Consider the following 20,966-nt stretch of genomic DNA (forward strand, 5'->3'; position numbering starts at 1 on the left):
GACCATTCCCCCTGGTCCAGGGTCTGGCGGCTCAGATAATCCGCCTGCCAGTTCTCCACCCCCGGTATGTGAACTGCCGTTATTGCCGGGACGTGCATCTCGGCCCAAGACAGAATGTCGGCCACTTCCCGAGCCGCTCGGGCACTCCTGGTGCCCCCTTGATGGTTGATGTAAGCCACCGCGGTGGCATTGTCCGTCTGAACCCGAACCGGAAGGCCCTGAAGCCGTTCTGACCATCGTAGAAGGCAAAGCTTTATCGCTCTCAATTCCAGAATGTTGATCGGAAGGGAGGATTCCTCCTCCGACCATATCCCCTGGGCGGACAGAGTGCCCAGGACACCACCCCAGCCCGACAGGCTGGCATCCGTGGTGACCACCGTCCACAGCCATGGACGAAAAGACTTGCCACCCGACACCGCCGGGGACTGGAGCCAGCACAGAAGACTCTGTCTGGTGCGGCGGCTCAATGAGACCCGCAGATCCAAGGACTGCGGTCGCCCATCCCACTTGGCAAGAATATCCGCCTGGAGATCTCGTGTGTGAAACTGGGCAAAGGGGATCGCCTCGAAGGCCGAGACCATCAACCCCAGACATCTCATGACTAGGCAGAAAAAAACCAGAGTACTTATAGCAGAAAGGGGGGGGTATATCTCCTGGGACTGCCCATAAGTGTAGTCAAGATCTTTTTCTGCCTACTGTCCTATTCCTGTAGGGGGCAGTATAACCCAATGGCCAAGAAGATCAGGAGCTGTATCCGTCAATGAACGAAAGAGAAACTACTTTTCCCTTTCAATCTACTGCACTGTAATTTTCTATATAATGCAGTGCAATATGACTACCTGGAAGCAGTCTTTACACAGATGGTGTGTGTGTACGCTCCCCATGAATAAAATTTCCTGCTTCTGTGATAGGCTTACTGATTTTCCTAGAAGTCTGCATTAAGATACAAATCAGATTTTTGGCATCCCCTGCAACTAAAAACTGGATTTTTGTCTTACCATACTATATGTCTTACTCCATTTTTTCTTGGTTGAGCTCCTGTTTTACCTGGTTGGTTATGTTTAACCCTTGTTGGGAATTATATGTATTGCTGTGTTTTTCCCACCCCTCATATTGACACTGCTTTGGGACATCACAAGGGTCTAAGAAGACATGGAGCTGTGTCCGTTCGTGAACGAGAGAGAAAACTCGATTTTTGTCCTACTGTAAAATCCTTTTCTCTGATGTTCATTGACAGACACAGCTCCATATCTTCTTTGACCCGTAGGTTATGCTGCTCTCCATAGGGGTAGGACTAGGGTGTATACTTCCTATAGGACTTCAGTTTGTAACAAGCAGTGTCAAAAGAATACAAAACTCAACCCAACTCAGAGGGGCGGGTGCTGTGTTCGTCAGTGAACATCAGAGAAAAGGATTTTACAGTAGGATAGTTTTCTTTTTCATTCACTGACGGACACAGCTCCATGTCTTCTTAGACCCTTGTGATGTCCCAAATCAAGAAAAACTGGAGCTCACCACCAGGAAAAAAAATACACCCTCAAGAGGCAGGAGCCTCTGCAACCGCAGCCTGAAAAACTTTGCGGCCTAATGCAGCATCCACAGATGCACGTACATCCACCTTGTAAAACTTTGTGAATGTATGCACAGACGACCATGTGGCCGCCTTGCACACCTGAACCACTGATGCCTTATGACGGAAGGCCCAGGAGGCACTAAACGCCCTTGTAGAATGCGCGAGAGAAAGGAGGATCCTGACCCTTAAAGGAATAAGCCTGCGCCACCATCTGCCTGATCCATCTGAAAAAATGGTTGCAGCAGTAGCGGCCTGCCCCTTACAAGATCCATCTGTAAGGACAAACAAAGAATCCGATTTCCGAATCGACTCAGTTGCTGCCAGGTACACCCTGATTTCCCTTTGCCCGAACCACATCCAGGGAATGTAAAGCAATTTCTTTAGGATGTTTCGGCTTAGGACACAAAGAAGGCAACACAAGGTCTTCATTCAAGTGGAAACTCAAGATGACCTTAAGGAGGAACGACTGACAGGGACACAGCACCACTTTGTTCCTGTGAACCAGCAGGTAAAGTCACCGTCAGGACAACGCAGCCAGCTCCCACACCCTGCGTGTAGAAGTAATAGCCACCAAGAAGGCTACCTTCTGTGACAAAGCAGTTCAGAATATTTTCAAAAGGCGGTCTTTGAAGAACCGACAGTACCAGATTGAGGTCCCACGGAGGTACCAGGGACCTTACTGGAGGAGCCAAGTGACAAACCCCCTGGACGAAGGAATGAACCAAGGAATTTGCAGCCAATAGCTGTTTGAAAAAAATTGGAAATCTGGCCCTTGATGGTGCCCAGAGGCAAACACTGATCTACACCCTGTTGTAGGAACTCCAGCAGACAGGACACCCAAAAGGAATAAGGAGAAACCCCCCCCCCCCCCCACCCAAGACTCACACCCAGAAATGTACACCCTGCAAACATGATGATAAATCTTCCTAGACGTAGATTTTCTACCTTTTAACAGGAGTAGAGAGTAGGAATCACCTAATCCGACAATCCTCTACCCTTCAGCACCTGGCTTTCAATGGCAAGGCCGTTAAAAAAACAGTGAATGTAAAGCAGTATGGAAGCTCGGCCCTTGGGACAATAGATCGTCTCCGAGAGGGAGTCTCCAGGGAACATTGATTACCAGCCTTACTAGACCTGTGTACCAAGGCTGGCGAGGCAAGTCCCAAGCCACCTGAATGATGGAATCCCCTTCTGCCTCGATTCTGCCCAGAAGTCTCGGCAGAAGCTGTAGTGGAGGAAAACGTAAATCAGACGATACTGACCCCAAGGGGCCAATAGAGCATCGGCCAAAAGGATCCCAAGATCTTACCACAAATCTCTGAACCTTGCGGTTGAGACAAGTGGACAACAGGCCCACATCGGGAGCCCCCCACCGGAGACACAGTTGTTGAAACACTTCCGGGTGAAGGGACCATTAGCCAGGCTCCAATGCCTGTCGACTGAGGTAGTCCACCTGCCAATTTTCCACTCCTGGAATGCGCACAGCAGAGGGCCAGAACATTGTTCTGCCCACCTTAGAATGCCGGCTACTTCTTTATCTGCCAGAGCACTTTTGGTGCCCCCTTGATGACTGACAGGCCACAGCCGTGGCATTGTCTGATTGAATCCTTGCCAGGCACCCCTGCAGATGATCTGTCCACAGGGACAGGCAAAGCCTGATCGTTCCAGTCTCCAGGATATTGATCGGCAGACTGGACTCCTCCCAAGTCCAAACCCCTTAAGCTGAATCTGTGCCCAAGACACCTCCCCACACGGACAGGCTGGCATCTGTGGAAACCACTGTCCAGTACAGGGGGAGAAAGTACTTCCCCTGTCAAAGCGCCGGGGAACGGAGACCCCAAATCAAAGATCCCCTGGAACTCAGGCTCAACAGGATCAAAGTGTCTAGAGATTGAGGATTCTTGTCCCATTTGGCAAGAATCTCCTTTTGCAGAAGCCTGGTATGGAACTGAGCAAACGGAACCGCATCAAAAAGGTGGAGACTATCAAGCCCAGCACATGCATGCAAGTCTTGAGAGACGACCGACGGTTGGACAACAGTGGTTTCCCCTCCAGAAGAAACACGCTGGCTGAGGCTGAATCCAAAGTCAGGCCCAGGTAGTCCAGCTTGTTGGACGGAGTCAGAGCTGATTTCTGAAAATTCAGCCCCAAGCCAAACTCTTGCAGAGCTCGCACAGTGGATGTCCAGATCGTCTTGTAAGACAGACAGAGACTGTGCTCACAGAAGGAGATCGTCCAGGTACCTCAGTACTGCGATCCCCCTCTGCCCGAGAAAGGCTAACACCGGGGCCAACACTTTTGTGAACATCAAAAGGAGCTGAGGCGAGACCAAAGGATAATGCCACAAATTGATAATGCTCCTCTCCCACGGCAAAGCAAAGAAAACGCTGGTGGCTGACATATATTGGAATATGAAGGTAAGCGTCCTTAATATCGATAGAGGCCAGAAAATCCCCTTGATGAAGAGATGCCACCAGCGTGCGAATGGACTCCCAACTGAAATTTCTGAATCTGCACAAAGCGATTCAGGGCCTTGAGGTCCAACATCAGACGGACCTTGCCTTCCTTCCTGGGAGTACTCTTACCGCCCATGAGACCTTTAATGATTTCTTCCATAGAAGCTCCAAACAGGCGATCTCCTACAAAAGGGAGATCAGTCAACCTTTTTAGGAGCCTGGTCCACAGACCATAATTTCAGCCAAATCATGCGGCGAAGGGTCACAGCTGTCACAGACACTCTTCAGGCTAAAGGGAGCGTATCCAGAGAGGCATCACAGATATACTGCAACCCCTGGACCAACTGATCTGCCAGCTCCGCTAACTCAGGGGGATGTTGACCGCCCTTTCAAATCCTGGCGAAGAAGCTTAGCCTATTCCATTTAGGTCTGGGAGACCAAGTTAAAAGGCAAACACCAGCCTCAAATTTTACCCTGCTAAGGTGTAAAGGTATTGGACCAGAGCCTCAGTTCTCTTGTGCCCATGTCTTTAAACGATGGGGAATCCTCCCCAGGAAGAAGCGTGGCTTTATTCAATCTGGAAACCTGAGAATCCACCTTCGTTTCTTCAGAAGGGATTCTTCAAAGGGATACCTCCTAGTGAAACGCTTAGGTATCCCAACCTTGCGTTTTGAGGATCCCCACTGACCTGAGAAAATCTCATTGATATAGGCAGAAAAGGGGAACAACTTTAATCCCCTTGGATGGTTTGTGGGTACCAAATTGCACAAGCGCAGCATTAGCTGTGCCCTCCAAATTTAAAGTTCCCCGCACTGATACGATCACCTGGAAGAGGATTCATCCTCATTGTCAGAGCACTTTGTGTGTGGACGCAGATCCGGTGGGTTGACTCGTGTTCGCGGCGGCCAAATCCATCTCAGAATCTGAGGAGGCAGAGGAGACAGGTGAAGGCGGGGGGCACTTCTTGCTAGGCCACTTTTGAAAGGCCATATTAACTTTAGTTACAAGTGACTGTAGGACCGCCGTCATGGCTGCCAGGGCAGACTGAGACCCTGAGGGTCCCGCAGCTTCTGAGAGTGGGTCAGGTGGTGACATGCTCCAGGACATCCATGGTTAACCCGGAGGTCACCTGCAATATATGTGAAAAATATTGCAATAAAAAACCCGCTAACCACTGCAGTGGTAGTACTACAAGAACCAGCACACCAGCAGCGCTGCTATAGCAGAAAGAGGGAGCTGAACACCCGCAGGGACTCACCATCGACTTAGGGAAGGATGCAGTGCGCCAAGCTGCTTGCCATGCGGCAATCAGAGAGGGGAGCAAGCGCCACCACTGTCACTAGAGGTCCACTGCCTCAGCACCGCTCCACAGACTAGAAGAAAATGGCTGCCGCATTGATTTCAATGGGAAACTCCAAAAACATAGCCGCCGGACTACACAAACATGGCCACAAACATGGTCACAAACCTGGTCGCAAAAGCCGTCAAACAGCTATCAACAAAAAAATGGGGGACCCTCCACGGCCCTCCAGGTATTTTCAGTCCGCTAAGGGGACCCAAACAAGAACCCCAACCCAGTCAGTGCCATATAAAATTTTACTGTGAGCCGCCAGCAGTGCGCTCCCCCCCCCCACCCCCAACAACGCATGATCCCATGCCTGAGGTAGCCAGGCCTCCCAAGAGGAGGGACTAAAAGGGGTAGGTGAAGGTGACATGGACAGGGGAATCCCGCAGCGTCTGTCAGAGAACCCCGTCACCTCGTCATGAACTCGAGTATCCTCCTGTGGAGCCGAACCTGCTAAAAGGAGCTGCATGTAAGACTGTGCAAACAGAACTGACTTAAAGGTGGATAGCACCTAGCTCAGAACCTGTATGCAAAGTGGGAGAGAAAACTATCTGTGTGACAGCAGCTGGTGAATCACGGTCTGTGGTTCCTGAAATTTGTGCAGAGGAAGGGCCACCCTGGTCAGAAATAGAATAGAGATAGGGGGAACCTTAGGTAGTTCAGACATCAACTGAACCTTTGCAGGAATTAAATCCGCACAAGGAGACTTGGGACCTAAAAAACCTGAAAAGGACAAGCTTTGTCCCCCCTTTCTGGGTACCACAAAAATAAATATTTTGCGGATCTCTGACGCTCAAAGTAGTCCATGGGAGCTGGAAACCAGTGAAGATTTCCCCCAAACCCAATAATGGGTGAGGAGAGACCTTTATTCATGCTGAAGGAGTCTTGTCCGCTGGTCCGAGGAAGCTAGCTCTAGGCTTACCAGACCAAGGTTGCTTGGAACCTCCCGGGGAAGATTTAGAAGATCCATTTCCCTTATTCTCCATCCCAGAAACACAAAATAATTTTCTATGGGCTGAGAAGGAGAGCACCCATCTGTAACGAGGCTCTTTCCCTTTCCTTGACTGTGGAAGGAAGGTACTTTTTCCTCCCGTAATACCCTTAATGAGGTTATCCAGGGTAGCCCCAAACAAGCGATCTCCTTATAAGGGCAGATCAATGAGAGCTTTCTTAGAGGCTTGGTCTGCAGGCCAATTAAGCCACAGCACGCGCCTAATCCCAGCTGCTGAAACAAAGTTTGGACAGCACAGGAGCTGTATCCAAAGCTGCATCACAAATAAACTGCACCCCATGGAACAACTGGTCCACTAAATCAACAAAAGCAGCGGGTTTCTGCTCACCCCCCAGGCCCTGGCACAAAAGCTTGGCCCATTCACTTAGGGTCTGAGACACCAGGGCCGAGGCAAAGACTGGCCGCAATGCCGAACAAGCCATAGTAAACATGCTGCGTGCCACAGCCTCCGCTTTCTTGTCAGCCGGGTCCTTAAAGGATGGGGATTCCTCTACTGGGATCATGGTTGCTTTATTCAACCTGGAAACAGGAGGGTCCACCATTGGTGGACTAGTCCACTTTTTTAAAAGGGACTCCTCAAAAGGGTAACATACAGCAAACCGTTTGGGGACCACAAAGAGTAATTTTGGTTGTTCCCATTCCTTACAGGAAAACCTGTCAAAATAAGACGCATAAGAAAACACCTTTGGAGTACGATGCAACTTATGCCGCATCCTCCATCTTTAAAGTCTCACGCACTGCAGTAATAAGTGCGTCTACCAGCTGCTTTTTATTTGCTGCTGCGACCATGGAGGACTCATCCTCACTATTGGATGTGTCAGGGGGTGTGATATTAAGTCCCCCTGGACCGACCACGTCCACGGCGGCATCCGGCACAGAATCAGATGAGACAGACTGAGCAGGGGAAGGCGGGGGACGCATTCTCCTGGGCCTTTGCCCACACCCCACTTCCACCTGGGACACTAAGGACTGCAGGACCGCCGTCAGTGCAACCATGGGAAGCCGGGGTTCTGAGGGACCTGCCACCTCCATGAGGGGGGCAATGGGGGAGATGTGAACCAGAGGCTCCATAAGGAAAGGAAGACCTTGCAGTACAAAAACGATCTTTTGGCACCACTAAAAGGATCCCCTCAAGGCTCAGGGTACCTAACAGCAGAGAGAGAGATAAAAGAGACCCCCAAAGACTCACTTTACCAACCGGAGGAGCGCAGAGAATTCGAACCCAGCATCATCACTAATGCTATTCCTGTTCATAAGTCCCGGAGACAGAAAGAGGAACTAGGGATTAAGAGGAGAAGCGTCGGCATCCCCACGAGGCTTAAGTTGTCTCCAGACTAAGGGAAAATGGCCCTCGTGACATCTGGCTGCACAAACATGGCCGCCAATCAGAGACCAGCCAGACTAAAGGAAAATGGCAACCATCAGCTACAAATACTGAAGCATGCTGCCAGGATCTTTCCTGCACCCTCTGCAAGGGGACCCCCCCCCCCCCACCCCGAAGGTAGGACACACTTCTAGGGGAGACTCTGCTGCGCACTTTGCACCGGTCTCTGCACTAGGACCCCCCTGCACTATACACACACTGCAAACAGCAGGGCATGCTTTTAGGGGTCTCCTACACTGGGACCCCTCCAGACCACCAGGGCAGGACACACACTATCCCAGGACCCTTACAAAGTGGGGATAGTGGGGGAGACCCCAGGGGTCTCTGCTGCATTCTCTGCCCTGGGACCCCCACTAAACTCTAGGTCCAGACAGGGGGGAATGGGAGTCCTGCTCAGTGAGGGATTTAAGGATGGGAGGAAGGAACCTGCAGGCATGTCAGACTACCCCCTGAGGTTACCCGCGTCCACCCCAAAGAAAACCACCAAAAAGGGGAGAGGGGGGGACTGTACTTACCCTTCTGGAGTGTGGGTAACGTTCCAGACAAAACTCCTCGCCACCCAAGTAGCGGAGCTGTTGGACAAGGGACCACTGTGACTCAGTCCCAAGCCCAGTCGTATGCGACCCTGCGAGACGTTTAACTCGTGGGCCAGCCTCTGTCCGTGGAGCTATGTACTGCCCGACCCAGCACGTAGCTGAAGTCTGCACGCGCTCGCTGGCTTTGCTGGGGGGGGGGGGGGGACCACTGGATCTAGATTATGCAGCCCAGCCCGGCAGTTGATTGTGGATCTCCCAAAAGAAAAAAACAAAGAAGATGCAAGGAAGGAGAAAATTGCTAGGACCAGAGATCCCACCTTGGAGCCTAGGTCCTTACTCCTGACTAGACAGATTAAAACTGATTACCTAGAACAGAGAGGGGGGGGGCGTTCTATACCTGCTAAGAACGGCCCATGGGCGTAGCAAGGTGTTTTTTGATCTGCCTAGTCCTTCTCCTGGAGGAGGCAACATAACCCACTAGTTATGCTTTATGGAGCGCTGTGTCCGTCGAACGAAAGAGAAACTGGATATATTTTTAATCCCCAATTGTCCATTCCGCACCATATACTGTATGTGATAACTCTAATATCCAGTCCTCAGCCCTTGTATATTATTTCCTCTGCCCCATGTAAGTTAACCCCTCAGTTTGGTTTCCTAACCACTTATGCAATAACTTTTCTATGCCCAAGCCTCAGCCCATGTGCTTCAGCCCCTCAGTGTACAGCCTTCAGCACAGGCACCCTATTAGTACCAAATATGCTTTACCCTCTCAGCTCCTTACGTTCTACTTGTGCACTAATCCCTCAATCCATAGTAAACAGCACATGTGATACTCTCCCTCAGCAGACACTCAATGTGTGTTAGCTCCTCAGCAGTCAGTCCCCAAGACATAGTTAATAATCCCTAAGTGGCCAATGCATGTTTATTAACCTCAGCACTCAGCTTAAAGAGCATGTGCAATAATCACTTACATTTATTCAATTTAACACAAGTGTCAGTCTCCTGTCCACTGCCCCTGATCCAATAGTATTCTCGGCTCCAATGCAACCCAATTGCCAAATTAGGCATTACCTGGAAACAAAGCCCTGACCAGCCCTGACCAGCCTTCTATGTCCCCAGCAACACCTCTACGGTCCTGGGACTGCTGATAACCTAATGCGACTTTAGGGTCTACGTTTTAGCTTCCATTGACCCCATTATTACTGTCATGTTCTTAATCTTTTTCCGTTTTCCTCCAACCACCTGCACATGCCACCACACTGCAGACACTGTATCCGCCACCTCCACAGTCTATGACGTGCTCAAATTTTAGTGGGGCCATTTTCTAAACATTGATTTGACCTCTATTCCTAACTGTTAAACCCCCAGTGAGAAGAGCTCAGCCCCCAATTCTAATACTTTATAATTACTCAGTATTTGGAATGGGTGCTGATGCATTATAAGCACATTTCTCTGCCCTTTCCCTTTACCTGCAAGACTAGGACCATACTGTACTTTTATTGAGGTTGTTGCTATAAGTGGATAGACCAAAAACAATATTTGTGAGTCAAAAAAAGAACTGCTCTGCCCGTTGTCAAACCCTCTCACTTCTTTCCTGCCTATTTTTGTCCCAATCATATTCTCCAAGCCCCTTTTCTGCACATGCAGGCTGCAGAATTACCCTTTTGAACTTCACTCCTGTACATACTGCCTGTTGTCATACCTTTCAAACTCCTCCCCTGCGCATAGTGACAGCCATGATAACTTTCCTCTCCTGCACATACTTCCTATTGCCATACAAATTCACATACTGAGTGTCATGTTTTTTGCATTTCTCTCCTGCACACACTGTCCACTGTTATACACTTGCCGACCGCGCACTATACACACATTTACTGCGGCAGTGTGGGCCGGCCGCTCAGAATCAAGTGTGTGTGATATTATAGTTATTCACAGCACATGCAGATCACCGGGTCCTGGCTAGTGATTGGCTCTGATCTTCCCTAAACACAGCTCTGTGAATGTAAACAGCAAAGAGCTGTGTTCAGTGACAGGGGATCTCGTTGCATTTTCATTACCTGCTAAGCAACTATATACCCAGTAAAAGCAGTACACACAAACACTTGTTAGGCACATATTTAACTCCTTGATCGACCTAGACATTAACCCCTTCCTGTCCAGTGTAATCACACTACAGTGACTGTGCTTATTATTAGCCCTGATCATTGTAATAATGTCACTGGTGAGGTCAGTGGCAGCTAGTTTCCACAAAGTGTCAGATTGCCTGCCGTTCACTATACAGTGAGAGAAAAAAAGTATTTGATCCCCTGCTGATTTTGTTAGTTTGCTCACTGACAAAAAAAAAAAAAATCAGTCTATAATTTTAAAGGTTGGTTTATTTTAACAGTTAGATACAGAACAACAAAAAAAAATATCCAGAAAAATGCATTACAAAAAAACGTATAAATTGATTTGCTTTTTAATGACTGAAATAAGTATATGACCCTTTCGCAAAACATGACTTAGTACTTGGTGGCAAACCCCTTTTTGGCAATCACAGAAGTCGGACATTTCTTGTAGTTGGCCACCAGGAATACCTATCCACGACCCATTTTCAATGTCCTGGCTGAGGGAAAGAGGTTCTCACCCAAGATTTGAAATCACATGGCCCCGTCCATCGTCCCTTGGATGCGGTGAAGTTGCCCTGTCCCCTTAGCAGAAAAACACCTCCAGAACATAATGTTTCCACCTCCATGTTTTGACGGTGGGAAAGGTGTTCTTGGGGTCATAGGCAGCATTCCTCCTCCTCCCAACACAGTGAGTTGATGCCAAAGAGCTCAATTTTGGTCTCCTCTGACCACAACACTTTTACTCAGTTCTCTTCTGAATCATTCAGATGTTCATTACCAAATAGAAGATGGGCCTGTACATGTGCTTTTTTAAGCAAGGGGACCCTGCGGGCACTGCAGGATTTCAGTACTTCACAGCACAGTTTGTTACCAATTGTTTTTTGGTGACTATGGTCCCAGCTGTCTTGAGATCATTGACAAGATTCTCTCGTATAGTTCTGGGCTGATTCCTCACCGTTCTCATGATCATTGAAACTCCACGAGGTGAGAACTTGAATGGAGACCCAGACAGGGAGATTGACAGTGACTTTGTGTTTCTTACATTTGCAAATAATCGCACCAACTGTTGTCACCCTCTCACCAAGCTGCTTGGCGATGGTCTTGTAGCCCATTCCAGCCTTGTGTAGGTCTACAATCTTGTTCCTGACCTCCTCGGAAGGCTCTTTGGTCTTGGACTTGGTGGAGAGATTATAATCTGATTAAATGATTGCTTCTGTGGTCAGGTGCAGGTAAAAAACTGAGATTGGGTGTACTCCCTTTAAGAGAGTGCTCCTAATCTCAGCTCGTTATCTGTATAGAAGACGTCTACCTGGGACCTAGAAATCTGGCTGATTAATAGGGGATCAAATACTTATTTCACTCATTAAAACGTAGATCAATTTATAACTTTTTTGAAATGCGTTTTAATGAGTGAAAAAAGGATTTGATCTCCTGCTGATTTTGTACATTTGCCCACTGACAAAGACATGATCAGTCTAAAATTTTTAATGGTAGATTTATTTTGACAGTGAGTAACAGAAGAACAACAAAAATAGCAGGAGATCAAATCCTTTTTTCCCCTCACTGTAAGGACCCTTTCACACGGGCGTTCCGTATGTCCGCAAATCATCCTATTTTTTTGTGGATAATTTACGGACATAATGAATGTCTATGGGATTGCGGATGTCAGCGGATGACCATCCGTTGACATCCGATTTTCTTCCTTTCAGTTCTGTTCCGTTTTTTGGAACGGAACAGAACCCTATTTTTGTTCCGTTTAAAATACGGAAAGGAAGCAAAATCGGATGTCAGCGGTGTCATCCGCTGACATCCGCAATGCCCATAGACATATATTATGTCCGTATATCATCCGCAAACAGATGGGATGATATGCGGACATATGGAGCGGATGACACAAATGTCATCCGCTCCGTGTAAAAAAAAAAAAAAAGCACCGGAGCGGAAAAAAAAAACTGAACGGCCGTGTGAAAGAGCCCTAAGTCGCTGATCGCTGCCATTACTAGAAACAAAAAAAAAAGTTACAGTATATATTACATAGTTTATAGACACTATAACTTTTACACAAACCAAACATTATACACTTATTGGAATGTAGCAGAATGCATTTTTGCCAAAATTCATTGATTTTTTTTCTTCTTTTTTTAATGGGTAACATTTTATAGCAGATAGCAAACACTATTGTGTTTTTTTTTTTTTTACATTGTCAGTTTTTTTTTTACTTCTAGAATAAAATGAAAAACCTAGGTGATCAAATACCACCTAAAGAAAGCTGTGTGTGAACAAAAGGATATAAATTTTGTTTGGGTACAGCGTTGCATGACTGTGCAATGGTCCGTTAAAGTAGCGCAGTGCCACATAGCAAAAAATGGAAAAAACCTTCTGGCGTTTAAGTGTTCACACTTCCCACACATACTGCCAACTCAACTACCCCTAGCCCCCCACCCTCAGGGGCCTAAACTGTTTGGTACGGTGTCCAGCTACTGCATATTTTAGCCTTTCATATATTGTCAGACGTTGGGTGCCTCTCAAGCACACCGAAAATTCCACATTTTGCCGTATACATGCCAAACGCCTTTGTGCATGAGGCCTAAATCAATGGGAATATAAACAATATATTTACATTAACAAAGAAGCATTTGGATGAAGTTATCATTTTGCACCCCAGAAATAAAGTCTAAAAATAGGTACAAAGTGTCCAATACTCACGATTCAAGAGTTACCAACAAAGGATCAGTCTCTAAGATCTCCTGCATTTGATTGCACTGATCTCTGCTCAGTCGGATGAGATCACATAAAGTTTGAGATGCATTAGACTGTCTCTGAAAAGAGAAGGGGACAGAAGTGTGAGTACACTACAAGGCATGAGGCTACTCCAAAAGCTGACTAATGCTGCCAAAAGATATTTAAGCCAAACAGCAGCAGTTTTTTTTTCTCTATGCTACCTATGCACAACCTTCAACCAGAGAAACAAATGGCCAGATACTTTCGAACTTCATATATATGTAAAACTACTATGTAAAATAACACGCTCATATACCCTGAACTAGTTAGCTAAATCTGAATTGCATTTCTGAAATTTTAAGAAAATGATAAAAGCAGCATTGAGGGGTGGGCATTAAAGAGGTTGTAAAGTCAGAAGATTTTTTATCTTAATGCATTCTATGCATTAAGATAAAAAACCTTCTGTGTTCAACAGCTTCCCTTCATCCAACCGATGCTTACCTGAGCCCCCTCTCGATCCAGTGATGTCCACGACTGTCTCAGTCATCCTGGAAGAGAGATTACCGGCTCCTCTCTGAAACAAAACCGCATACCCGGAAGTATTGGGATCCACCAGTAAAGCCGGAACCAGCGAAGACTCCCCAGATCCCCGCTGCTCGTCCTCCCACTGGAGTGGGTGAACCCTTTACATGCCTGTTTATTATACCCATCTTGTGAGTTTGCATTTGTCTGTTAATAAACGCATCTTTTATACTGCACTTAGATGGCGCTGCTCTTTTCTCTCTTGTTGTACATTTTCACAGAGTTCTTTCTAGCTCTCATCAGAGCCTGCAGCCATCTACAGCCAGCATTTCTCAATTGTCCAGCAATCAGCCCATGCTTAAACTTTATGAACATTTCAACTAGGGATAGACCGATCTGTTTTTTTCAGGGCCGATACTGATACTTTGGTCACAATGTATCGGTATTGCCCGATATTTTGTACATCTAAAGATTTGAAAAATAAAGACAATTTTTGACACAAATCTGGTACTGAACAGGTTAGTTTTTGTTTAATGCCTAATGGCTGGCTTGCTGGCACCCTGAGGTGGGTGGCTGGCTTTCTGGTACCCTGTGGTGGGTGGGTGGGTAAGTGAATGGCTGGCACCCTGTGGTGGGTGGCTGGCACCCTGTGGTGGGTGGCACAGGGGCTGTGGGTGGCTCTCTGGTACAGGGCCTGTGGGTGGCTGGCTGTCTGGTACCCTGTCTGTGGGTAGCTGGCTGGCACAGGGGCTGTGGGTGGGTGGCTGGCTGGTACAGGGCCTGTGGGTGGGTGGCTGGCTGGTACAGGGCCTGTGGGTGGCTGGCTGGTACAGGGCCTGTGGGTGGCTGGCTGGCTGGCAGGTACAGGGCCTGTGGGTGGCTGGCTGGCTGGCAGGTACAGGGCCTGTGGGTGGCTGGCTGGCAGGTACAGGGCCTGTGGGTGGCTGGCTGGCTGGCAGGTACAGGGCCTGTGGGTGGCTGGCTGGCAGGTACAGGGCTTGTGGATGTGGGTGGCTGGCACAGGGCCTGTGGATGTGGGTGGCTGGCACAGGGCCTGTGGATGTGGGTGGCTGGCACAGGGCCTGTGGATGTGGGTGGCTGGCACAGGGCCTGTGGATGTGGGTGGCTGGCACAGGGCCTGTGGATGTGGGTGGCTGGCACCGGGCTGCTGTGGGTGGGTGGGTGTATGGCTGTGATACACTCCCGCGAGACTAGTCCCGACTCCAGACGAGGCTGTCCAAGGTGAGGGAGGGGGCCTAAGAAGGCAGAATGACGTCACAAAAATATTGGCAATATCGACCAGTACTGGGGCCGATACCGATATATATCGGGGTAAGTGCATATTGGCCCCCGATAGATCAGCCTTGCCAATAATCGGTCTATCCCTAATTTCAACTAGAACTTATTCCTGCATATGCCCTCTGCTTTTTTTTGTTTCAGTCATCCGGGACTCCGCTCACCATTGGCTAGAAAAAAAAAAAAAAAAAAAAAAGGAGGAGGGGAACCAATGCGCTACCACTGAGATAAATGTGAAGAATAAAAGGTGAAATAATGGAGTATTGGTGGAACACCAAAATCAGTAGCTGATTAAGTAGTGTCACAACATACTCAAAAGATACAAGAAGGGAAATCAGCGTTTGATTTCTGGGAATGGTGGACCACAGAAAAAAACGTGGAGATAAAATAAATGTAGTATGTAGAATATGAAGAATAAATCACAGATAATAATCATAAAAATCAAAAAAAATAGTGGTATGGTAGAACGATCATAAATAGTGAGGATAATAATATTTTTTATATATATATATATATATATATATATATATATATATATAACAATCCTTCATAAAAAAAAAACAATAAAATAGCAGTGCAAAATGTGCAAAATACCACAATGAGTGCTGAAGTGCTAATGACACAATAAAATGATCAGTGGACAAAATGATCATAAATGATGAGGATAATAGAAATGTAGATATGAATTAATATAACAATTTGGATATACGTAAATCAATCCTTCTTATTATAATAAAAAGCAGTGCAAATATACACAAAGAGTGCTGAAGTGCTGATAAAGTGATCAGTGAATAAATACTGTACTGATCATTTTATTGCGTCATTAGCACTTCAGCACTCATTGTGGGATTTTGCACATTTTGCACTGCTATTTTATTGTTTTTTTATTAAGGATTGTTATATATGTATGTTATTATCCTCACTATTTATGATTGTTAGTTCTACCATACCACTATTTGATTTTTTATGATTATTATCTGCGATTTATTCTTCATATTCTACATACTACATTTATTTTATCTCCACGTTTTTTTCGGTGGTCCACCATTCCCAGAAATCAAGCGCTGATTTCCCTTCTTCTTGTATCCTCATTGGCTAAGACTCAGCAGCAGCACCATTGGCTCCTGCTGCTGTCAATCAATGTCAGTTAGCAAATGAGGAGAAAAAGGGGGCAAGGCTGAACCACAGCTCATTGTCTGAATGGATACACAGGGCAGTGCCTGGGCTCGGGTGCCACCATAGCAAGCTGCTTGCTGTGGGGGCACTCAAAGGGAGGGAGGGGCCAGGAGAGCCAAAGAGGGGGCTCAGGGCTGCTCTGTGCAAAACCAACTGCAAAGAACAGGCAAGTATAACTAGTTATTTTTATTTAAAAAATTGCTTTTTTGACTTACCGTAAAATCCTTTTCTCTGAAGTTCATTGACAGACGCAGCTTCATAATCTTCTTAACCATTGGGTTATGCTGCCCCCTACAGGAGGAGGACACTAGGCAGGAAAAAGCTTTACCACGCCTATGGGGCAGTCCCTGGGGGTATACACCCACTCACTCTGCTATAGGCATTCAGTTTTTTTCAAGCAGTGTCGGAAGAAAAAAACCCCAACCCAACTATATAGGAGGGGCGGGTGCTGCGTCTGTCAATTTCAGAGAAAAGGATTTTACGGTAAGTCAAAAATCCAGTTCTCTCTATTGTTCATTGACAGACGCAGCTCCATATGCTTCTTAACCATTGGGACGTCCCAAAGCAGTTTTAGCATGAGGGGTGGGAAAACAACGCAGAAAATAATGTAATTCCCAAAGGGTAAACTTAGCCAACCAGGTAACATGGAGCTCAACCAGGAGCAACTGGAGCTCACCTGGAAACAACACACTCTCAAAGAGAATACATTCTCTTTTAAAAAGCAGCCTGCAAACCTTGTGGCCAAAAGAAGCATCCGAGGATGCCAACACATCTACTTTGTAGAATTTTGTGAACTTGTGCACAGACGACCAACTTGCCGCCATGCAAAGTTGTATTACTGACGCCTGATGGCGAAAAGCCCAAGAAGAACTCAGCGCCCTAGTAGAATGAGCTTTCATAGGGAAAGGTGGAACCTGACCCTTAGCGAATAAGCCTATACCACCGTCTACCTGATCTATCTGGATATGGTCACGGCAGACGCAGCCAATCCCTTTTGAGGTGCTTCTGTGGTCCTTCTGTTAGGACAAAAGGAGAGTTATTTCCTGAAAGACTCAGTAGCCGCCGCCAGGTAAAACCTAATTGCCGGAACCATATCCAAGGAATGCAAAGCAATTTCTTTAGGATGCTTGGGCTTAGGACAAAGTGAAGGCAGCAAAATGTCTTCATTCAAAATGAAAATCAGAGACCACCTTAGGAAGAAACGACTGATTAGGTCTAAGTACAACTATCTCTGTGGACCACCAAATAAGGTGAACAGCAAGACAGCTCCACCAATTCAGACACTCAGTGCGAAGAGGTAACTGCCACTAAAAAGCTACCTTCTGTGACAGTGTAAGCAGAGGAATCTCCCTAATGTTTTTAAAGGGAGGTTTCTGAAGAACTGACCGTACCAAGTTAAGATCCAACGGAGTAAAGGGGACTGTATCTGAGGAGCCATATAGCGAACTCCCTGGATAAAAGGTGCTAATCAAACAATGCGTAGCTAAAGGATGTTGAAAAAAACACCGCCAAGGCCGACATCTGGCCTTTAATAGTATCCAAGGCCAAACGCTGCTCACCCCCTCTTTGGAGGAAAGCGAATATCCTAGCCACTGAAAATGAGCGTGGATGCACCTTAATCGAGTCACACCATGCGATGTACATTTTCCATGTACGATGATAAATCTTCTTAGAGGTAGATTTTCTAGCCTTCAACAGTGTAGGAATCACTGAGTCAGAAAGACCCCTATCCTTCAATGCCTGGCTTTCAACAGCCATGCCCTTAAAGCCAGCGACTGTAAAGCAAGAAGGAAGATCGGCCCTTGAGACAGCAGATCTTCCCTGAGAGGAAGTCTCCAAGTAACATCCGTGACCGACCTTACCAGATCGGCGTACCAAGACTGGCGAGGCCAGTCTGGAGCCACCAGAATGACTGGAATTCCCTTCCACCTCTATTCTGCCCAGAAGCCTTGGCAGAAGTTTTAGCTGAGGAAACGCATAGATCAGCCGATACTGACCCCAAGGAGCGACCAATGCGTCTGTGGCGTCGGCCAGAGGATCCCAAGACTTGGATACAAACCTCTGTACCTTCTTGTTGAGCATCGGGTGTACCCCACCGGACACACAGCAGGTGAAACACCTCTGGGTGAAGGGACCATTCCCCCTGATCCAACACCTTACGACTCAAGTAATCCACCTGCCAATTTTCCACTCTGGGGATAGGCAAGGCAGAGAAGGCTTGAACAAAGTTTTCTCCCAATTTTAGGATCTCTGCCACCTCCCGAGCTGCCAGGACACTCTCGGTGACCCCCTGATGATTGACGTAAGCCACGGCCATGGCATTGTCTGATTGAATCCGAACTGGACATCCTTGCAGACGATTTCTCCAGTGACTCAAGCAAAGCTTTATTGCTCCGAGTTCCAGAGAACTGATCGGTAGTTTGGACTCTTCCAGAGTTCAGGTCCCCTGGACACACATCTTACCAAGCACTCCACCCCCACGGGACAGGCTGGCATCCGTGGTTACCACAGTCCAATACAAGGGAAGGAAGGACTTGCCCTGACACAGAGCCGAAGAACAGAGCCACCACAGTAGAGCTCTTCTTGTGTTTTGACTCAGCCGAATCAGATTGTCCAAAGATTTTGGATCTTTGTTCCACTTGACAAGAATTTCTCTTTGCAGAGGTCTCATGTGAAATTAAGCAAATGGAACAGCCTAAGGCCTAGCGCTCCCATGCAAGTCTGCAGAGAGGAGAGAGGAAAGATTGCTGGATAAACAGAAAGCGAATCACCCTCTGCAACTTTTGCAGCTTTTCCAGAAGGAGAAACACCCTCGCTGAGGCTGAGTCCAGAGTCAGTCCCAGATAATCCAGTTTGGAAGATGGGACCAGAGCAGATTCTTTGGAAATTGATGTTGCAACTGAACTCTTGCAGAGTCCGTACAGTGATTGACAAGTCGCCCAACAGGACTCAATGTGAGTCTGCTCTTAAGAGGAGGTCATCCAGGAACATCAGTACCGCAATCCCCCGCTGACGCAGTAATGCAAATACCGGAGCCAACGCTTTGGTGAAGACCCTGGGAGCGGAGGCGAGACCAAAGTGTATGCCACAAATTGATAAGGTTTCTCTCCTAAGGCGAAGCAAAGAAACGCTGGTGTGCAGCGTAAATAGGGATGTGCAGATATGCGTCCTTGATATGGATAGAGGCCAAAAAGTCCCCTTGGTGTAGTGACGCCACTACAGTGGGAATGGACTTGATTCAAAACTTCTGTACCCACACAAAGTGGTTCAGAGCCTTGAGGTCAAAGATTGGACGCACTTTGCCTTCTTTCCTGGGAACAGTGAACAGGTTTGAATAGAACCCCAGATTAGTGATTGACCGATATTTTTTTTTTAGTGCCGATCCCGATATTTTGGTCATCGGATATCGGTATCGGCCGATATTTTCAGGCATTTAAAAAAAAAAAAAAAATTTATTTTTCACAGGTACTCTGGTGGAGGGATCTGGGGGTCTAAAAGACCCTAAACCCCTCCTCTGCACTTAGAAGCATTCAAAACGCCAAGGTCGGCTGTTTTGAATACTCGCATTTTCGGGTCTTCTCTTCGGGGGCCGTGCAGGTAGGATGCCCGGGTCTCCTGGTGGGACGGGAGACCCGGGCGAGCCACGGAAGGTGGAGGGAGGGGGGGAGATGTCCCCTCCTGCGCCTTGTAATGACAACCGAGCGGACAACGGGATAGGTCGATCCATACCCCGGATAGCATTCCCGAGAGGGAACCGGCACAATCACCCCTTGCGACAGCAGATCTTGTACTGCCTCTTATACATTCCCTAACCAATCTGGATTTAGGTGTAGATTTGACAGAAGAATCTGTCCGACAGTCGAGACCTGAATTTGATCTTGTAATCCGATTGGATCAGTTCGTGGACCCATTTGTCCTAATGAAGGAGGTCCATGATTCCGGAAAGAAACAAAGACATCCCCCCACCCCAGTTACGGGTGAGGGCGCCCCTTCGTGCGGAAGGGGACTTGTCTCCAGATCTGGGGGGACGTGCTCTTGGCTTACCCGACCATGTCCTCTTGGAACCCCCAGATTATCTAAATGGCTTAGATCCTTTCTCCTGGGTGCCGGAGGCACGAAAGGGCCGCTTGTGTGCTGAAAATTAAGGGCCCCGTCTGTTGCGGAGACTTGCTCTTAGCGGAATGAGGAAGAACAGTACTCTTCCCACCTGTAAGCCCTTTGAGAAGTTCATCCAACGAAGAACCAAATAGGGGAGATCTGACAGAGCCTTTTTAGAAGCCTGGTCTGCAAACCAGCTTTTTACCACACCATGCGTCTAATGGTTATGCGGAAACTCTAGCCGCAAGGGGGGCCGCATCTAAAGACGTATCACATATAAATAGTAAGGCTTGGACCATTTGGTTCGTTCGCTCTGCAAGGCCCGAGGGAAGCTGTTCTGCTTCCAAATCACTTTTTAGTAACTTTGCCCAATCTGTTATGGTCTGGGACATTAAAGTGATAGCGAAGACCGGTCTAAGTATTGAGCCCACTATCACATGCAAGTGGCGGGACAGAGTCTCAATCCTTCTATCAACAGGGTCTTTAAAGACCGGAGACTCCTCCCCGGGACCACAGTAGATTTGTTCAGTCTGGAGACCGGATGGTCCACCTTCGGTGTAACAGTCCATTTATTGACTACAGCGTCCGCAAAGGGGTAGCGCCTCTTAAAGCGCTTCGGCACCGCTAACGTGTTTAAGGCACTCCCACTGTTCAGTGACAATTTTGTCAAAAAGTTCCGGACAAGGGAAAGCCTTGCTCAACTTTGGGGAATTGCGTGTGCCAAAGGACATCTGCGTCC

General features: G+C 47.6%; 1 protein-coding gene across 2 annotated transcripts in view; it reads right to left on the reverse strand.

Moving 5' to 3' along the window:
• Nucleotides 1–20,966, reverse strand: part of PPP6R2 (protein phosphatase 6 regulatory subunit 2) — a 367,586-nt gene that overhangs the window by 292,079 nt on the left and 54,541 nt on the right. For both annotated transcript variants that reach the window (XM_082254944.1, XM_082254943.1), the window contains exon 5: nt 13,121–13,233. In XM_082254944.1, coding sequence (XP_082111070.1) covers nt 13,121–13,233 — 113 coding nt within the window. The remainder of the gene's footprint in view (nt 1–13,120; nt 13,234–20,966) is intronic.

The sequence above is a fragment of the Pelophylax lessonae genome (assembly GCF_965119305.1).
Source record: "Pelophylax lessonae genome assembly, chromosome: 4".
NCBI classification, from domain to species: domain Eukaryota; kingdom Metazoa; phylum Chordata; class Amphibia; order Anura; family Ranidae; genus Pelophylax; species Pelophylax lessonae.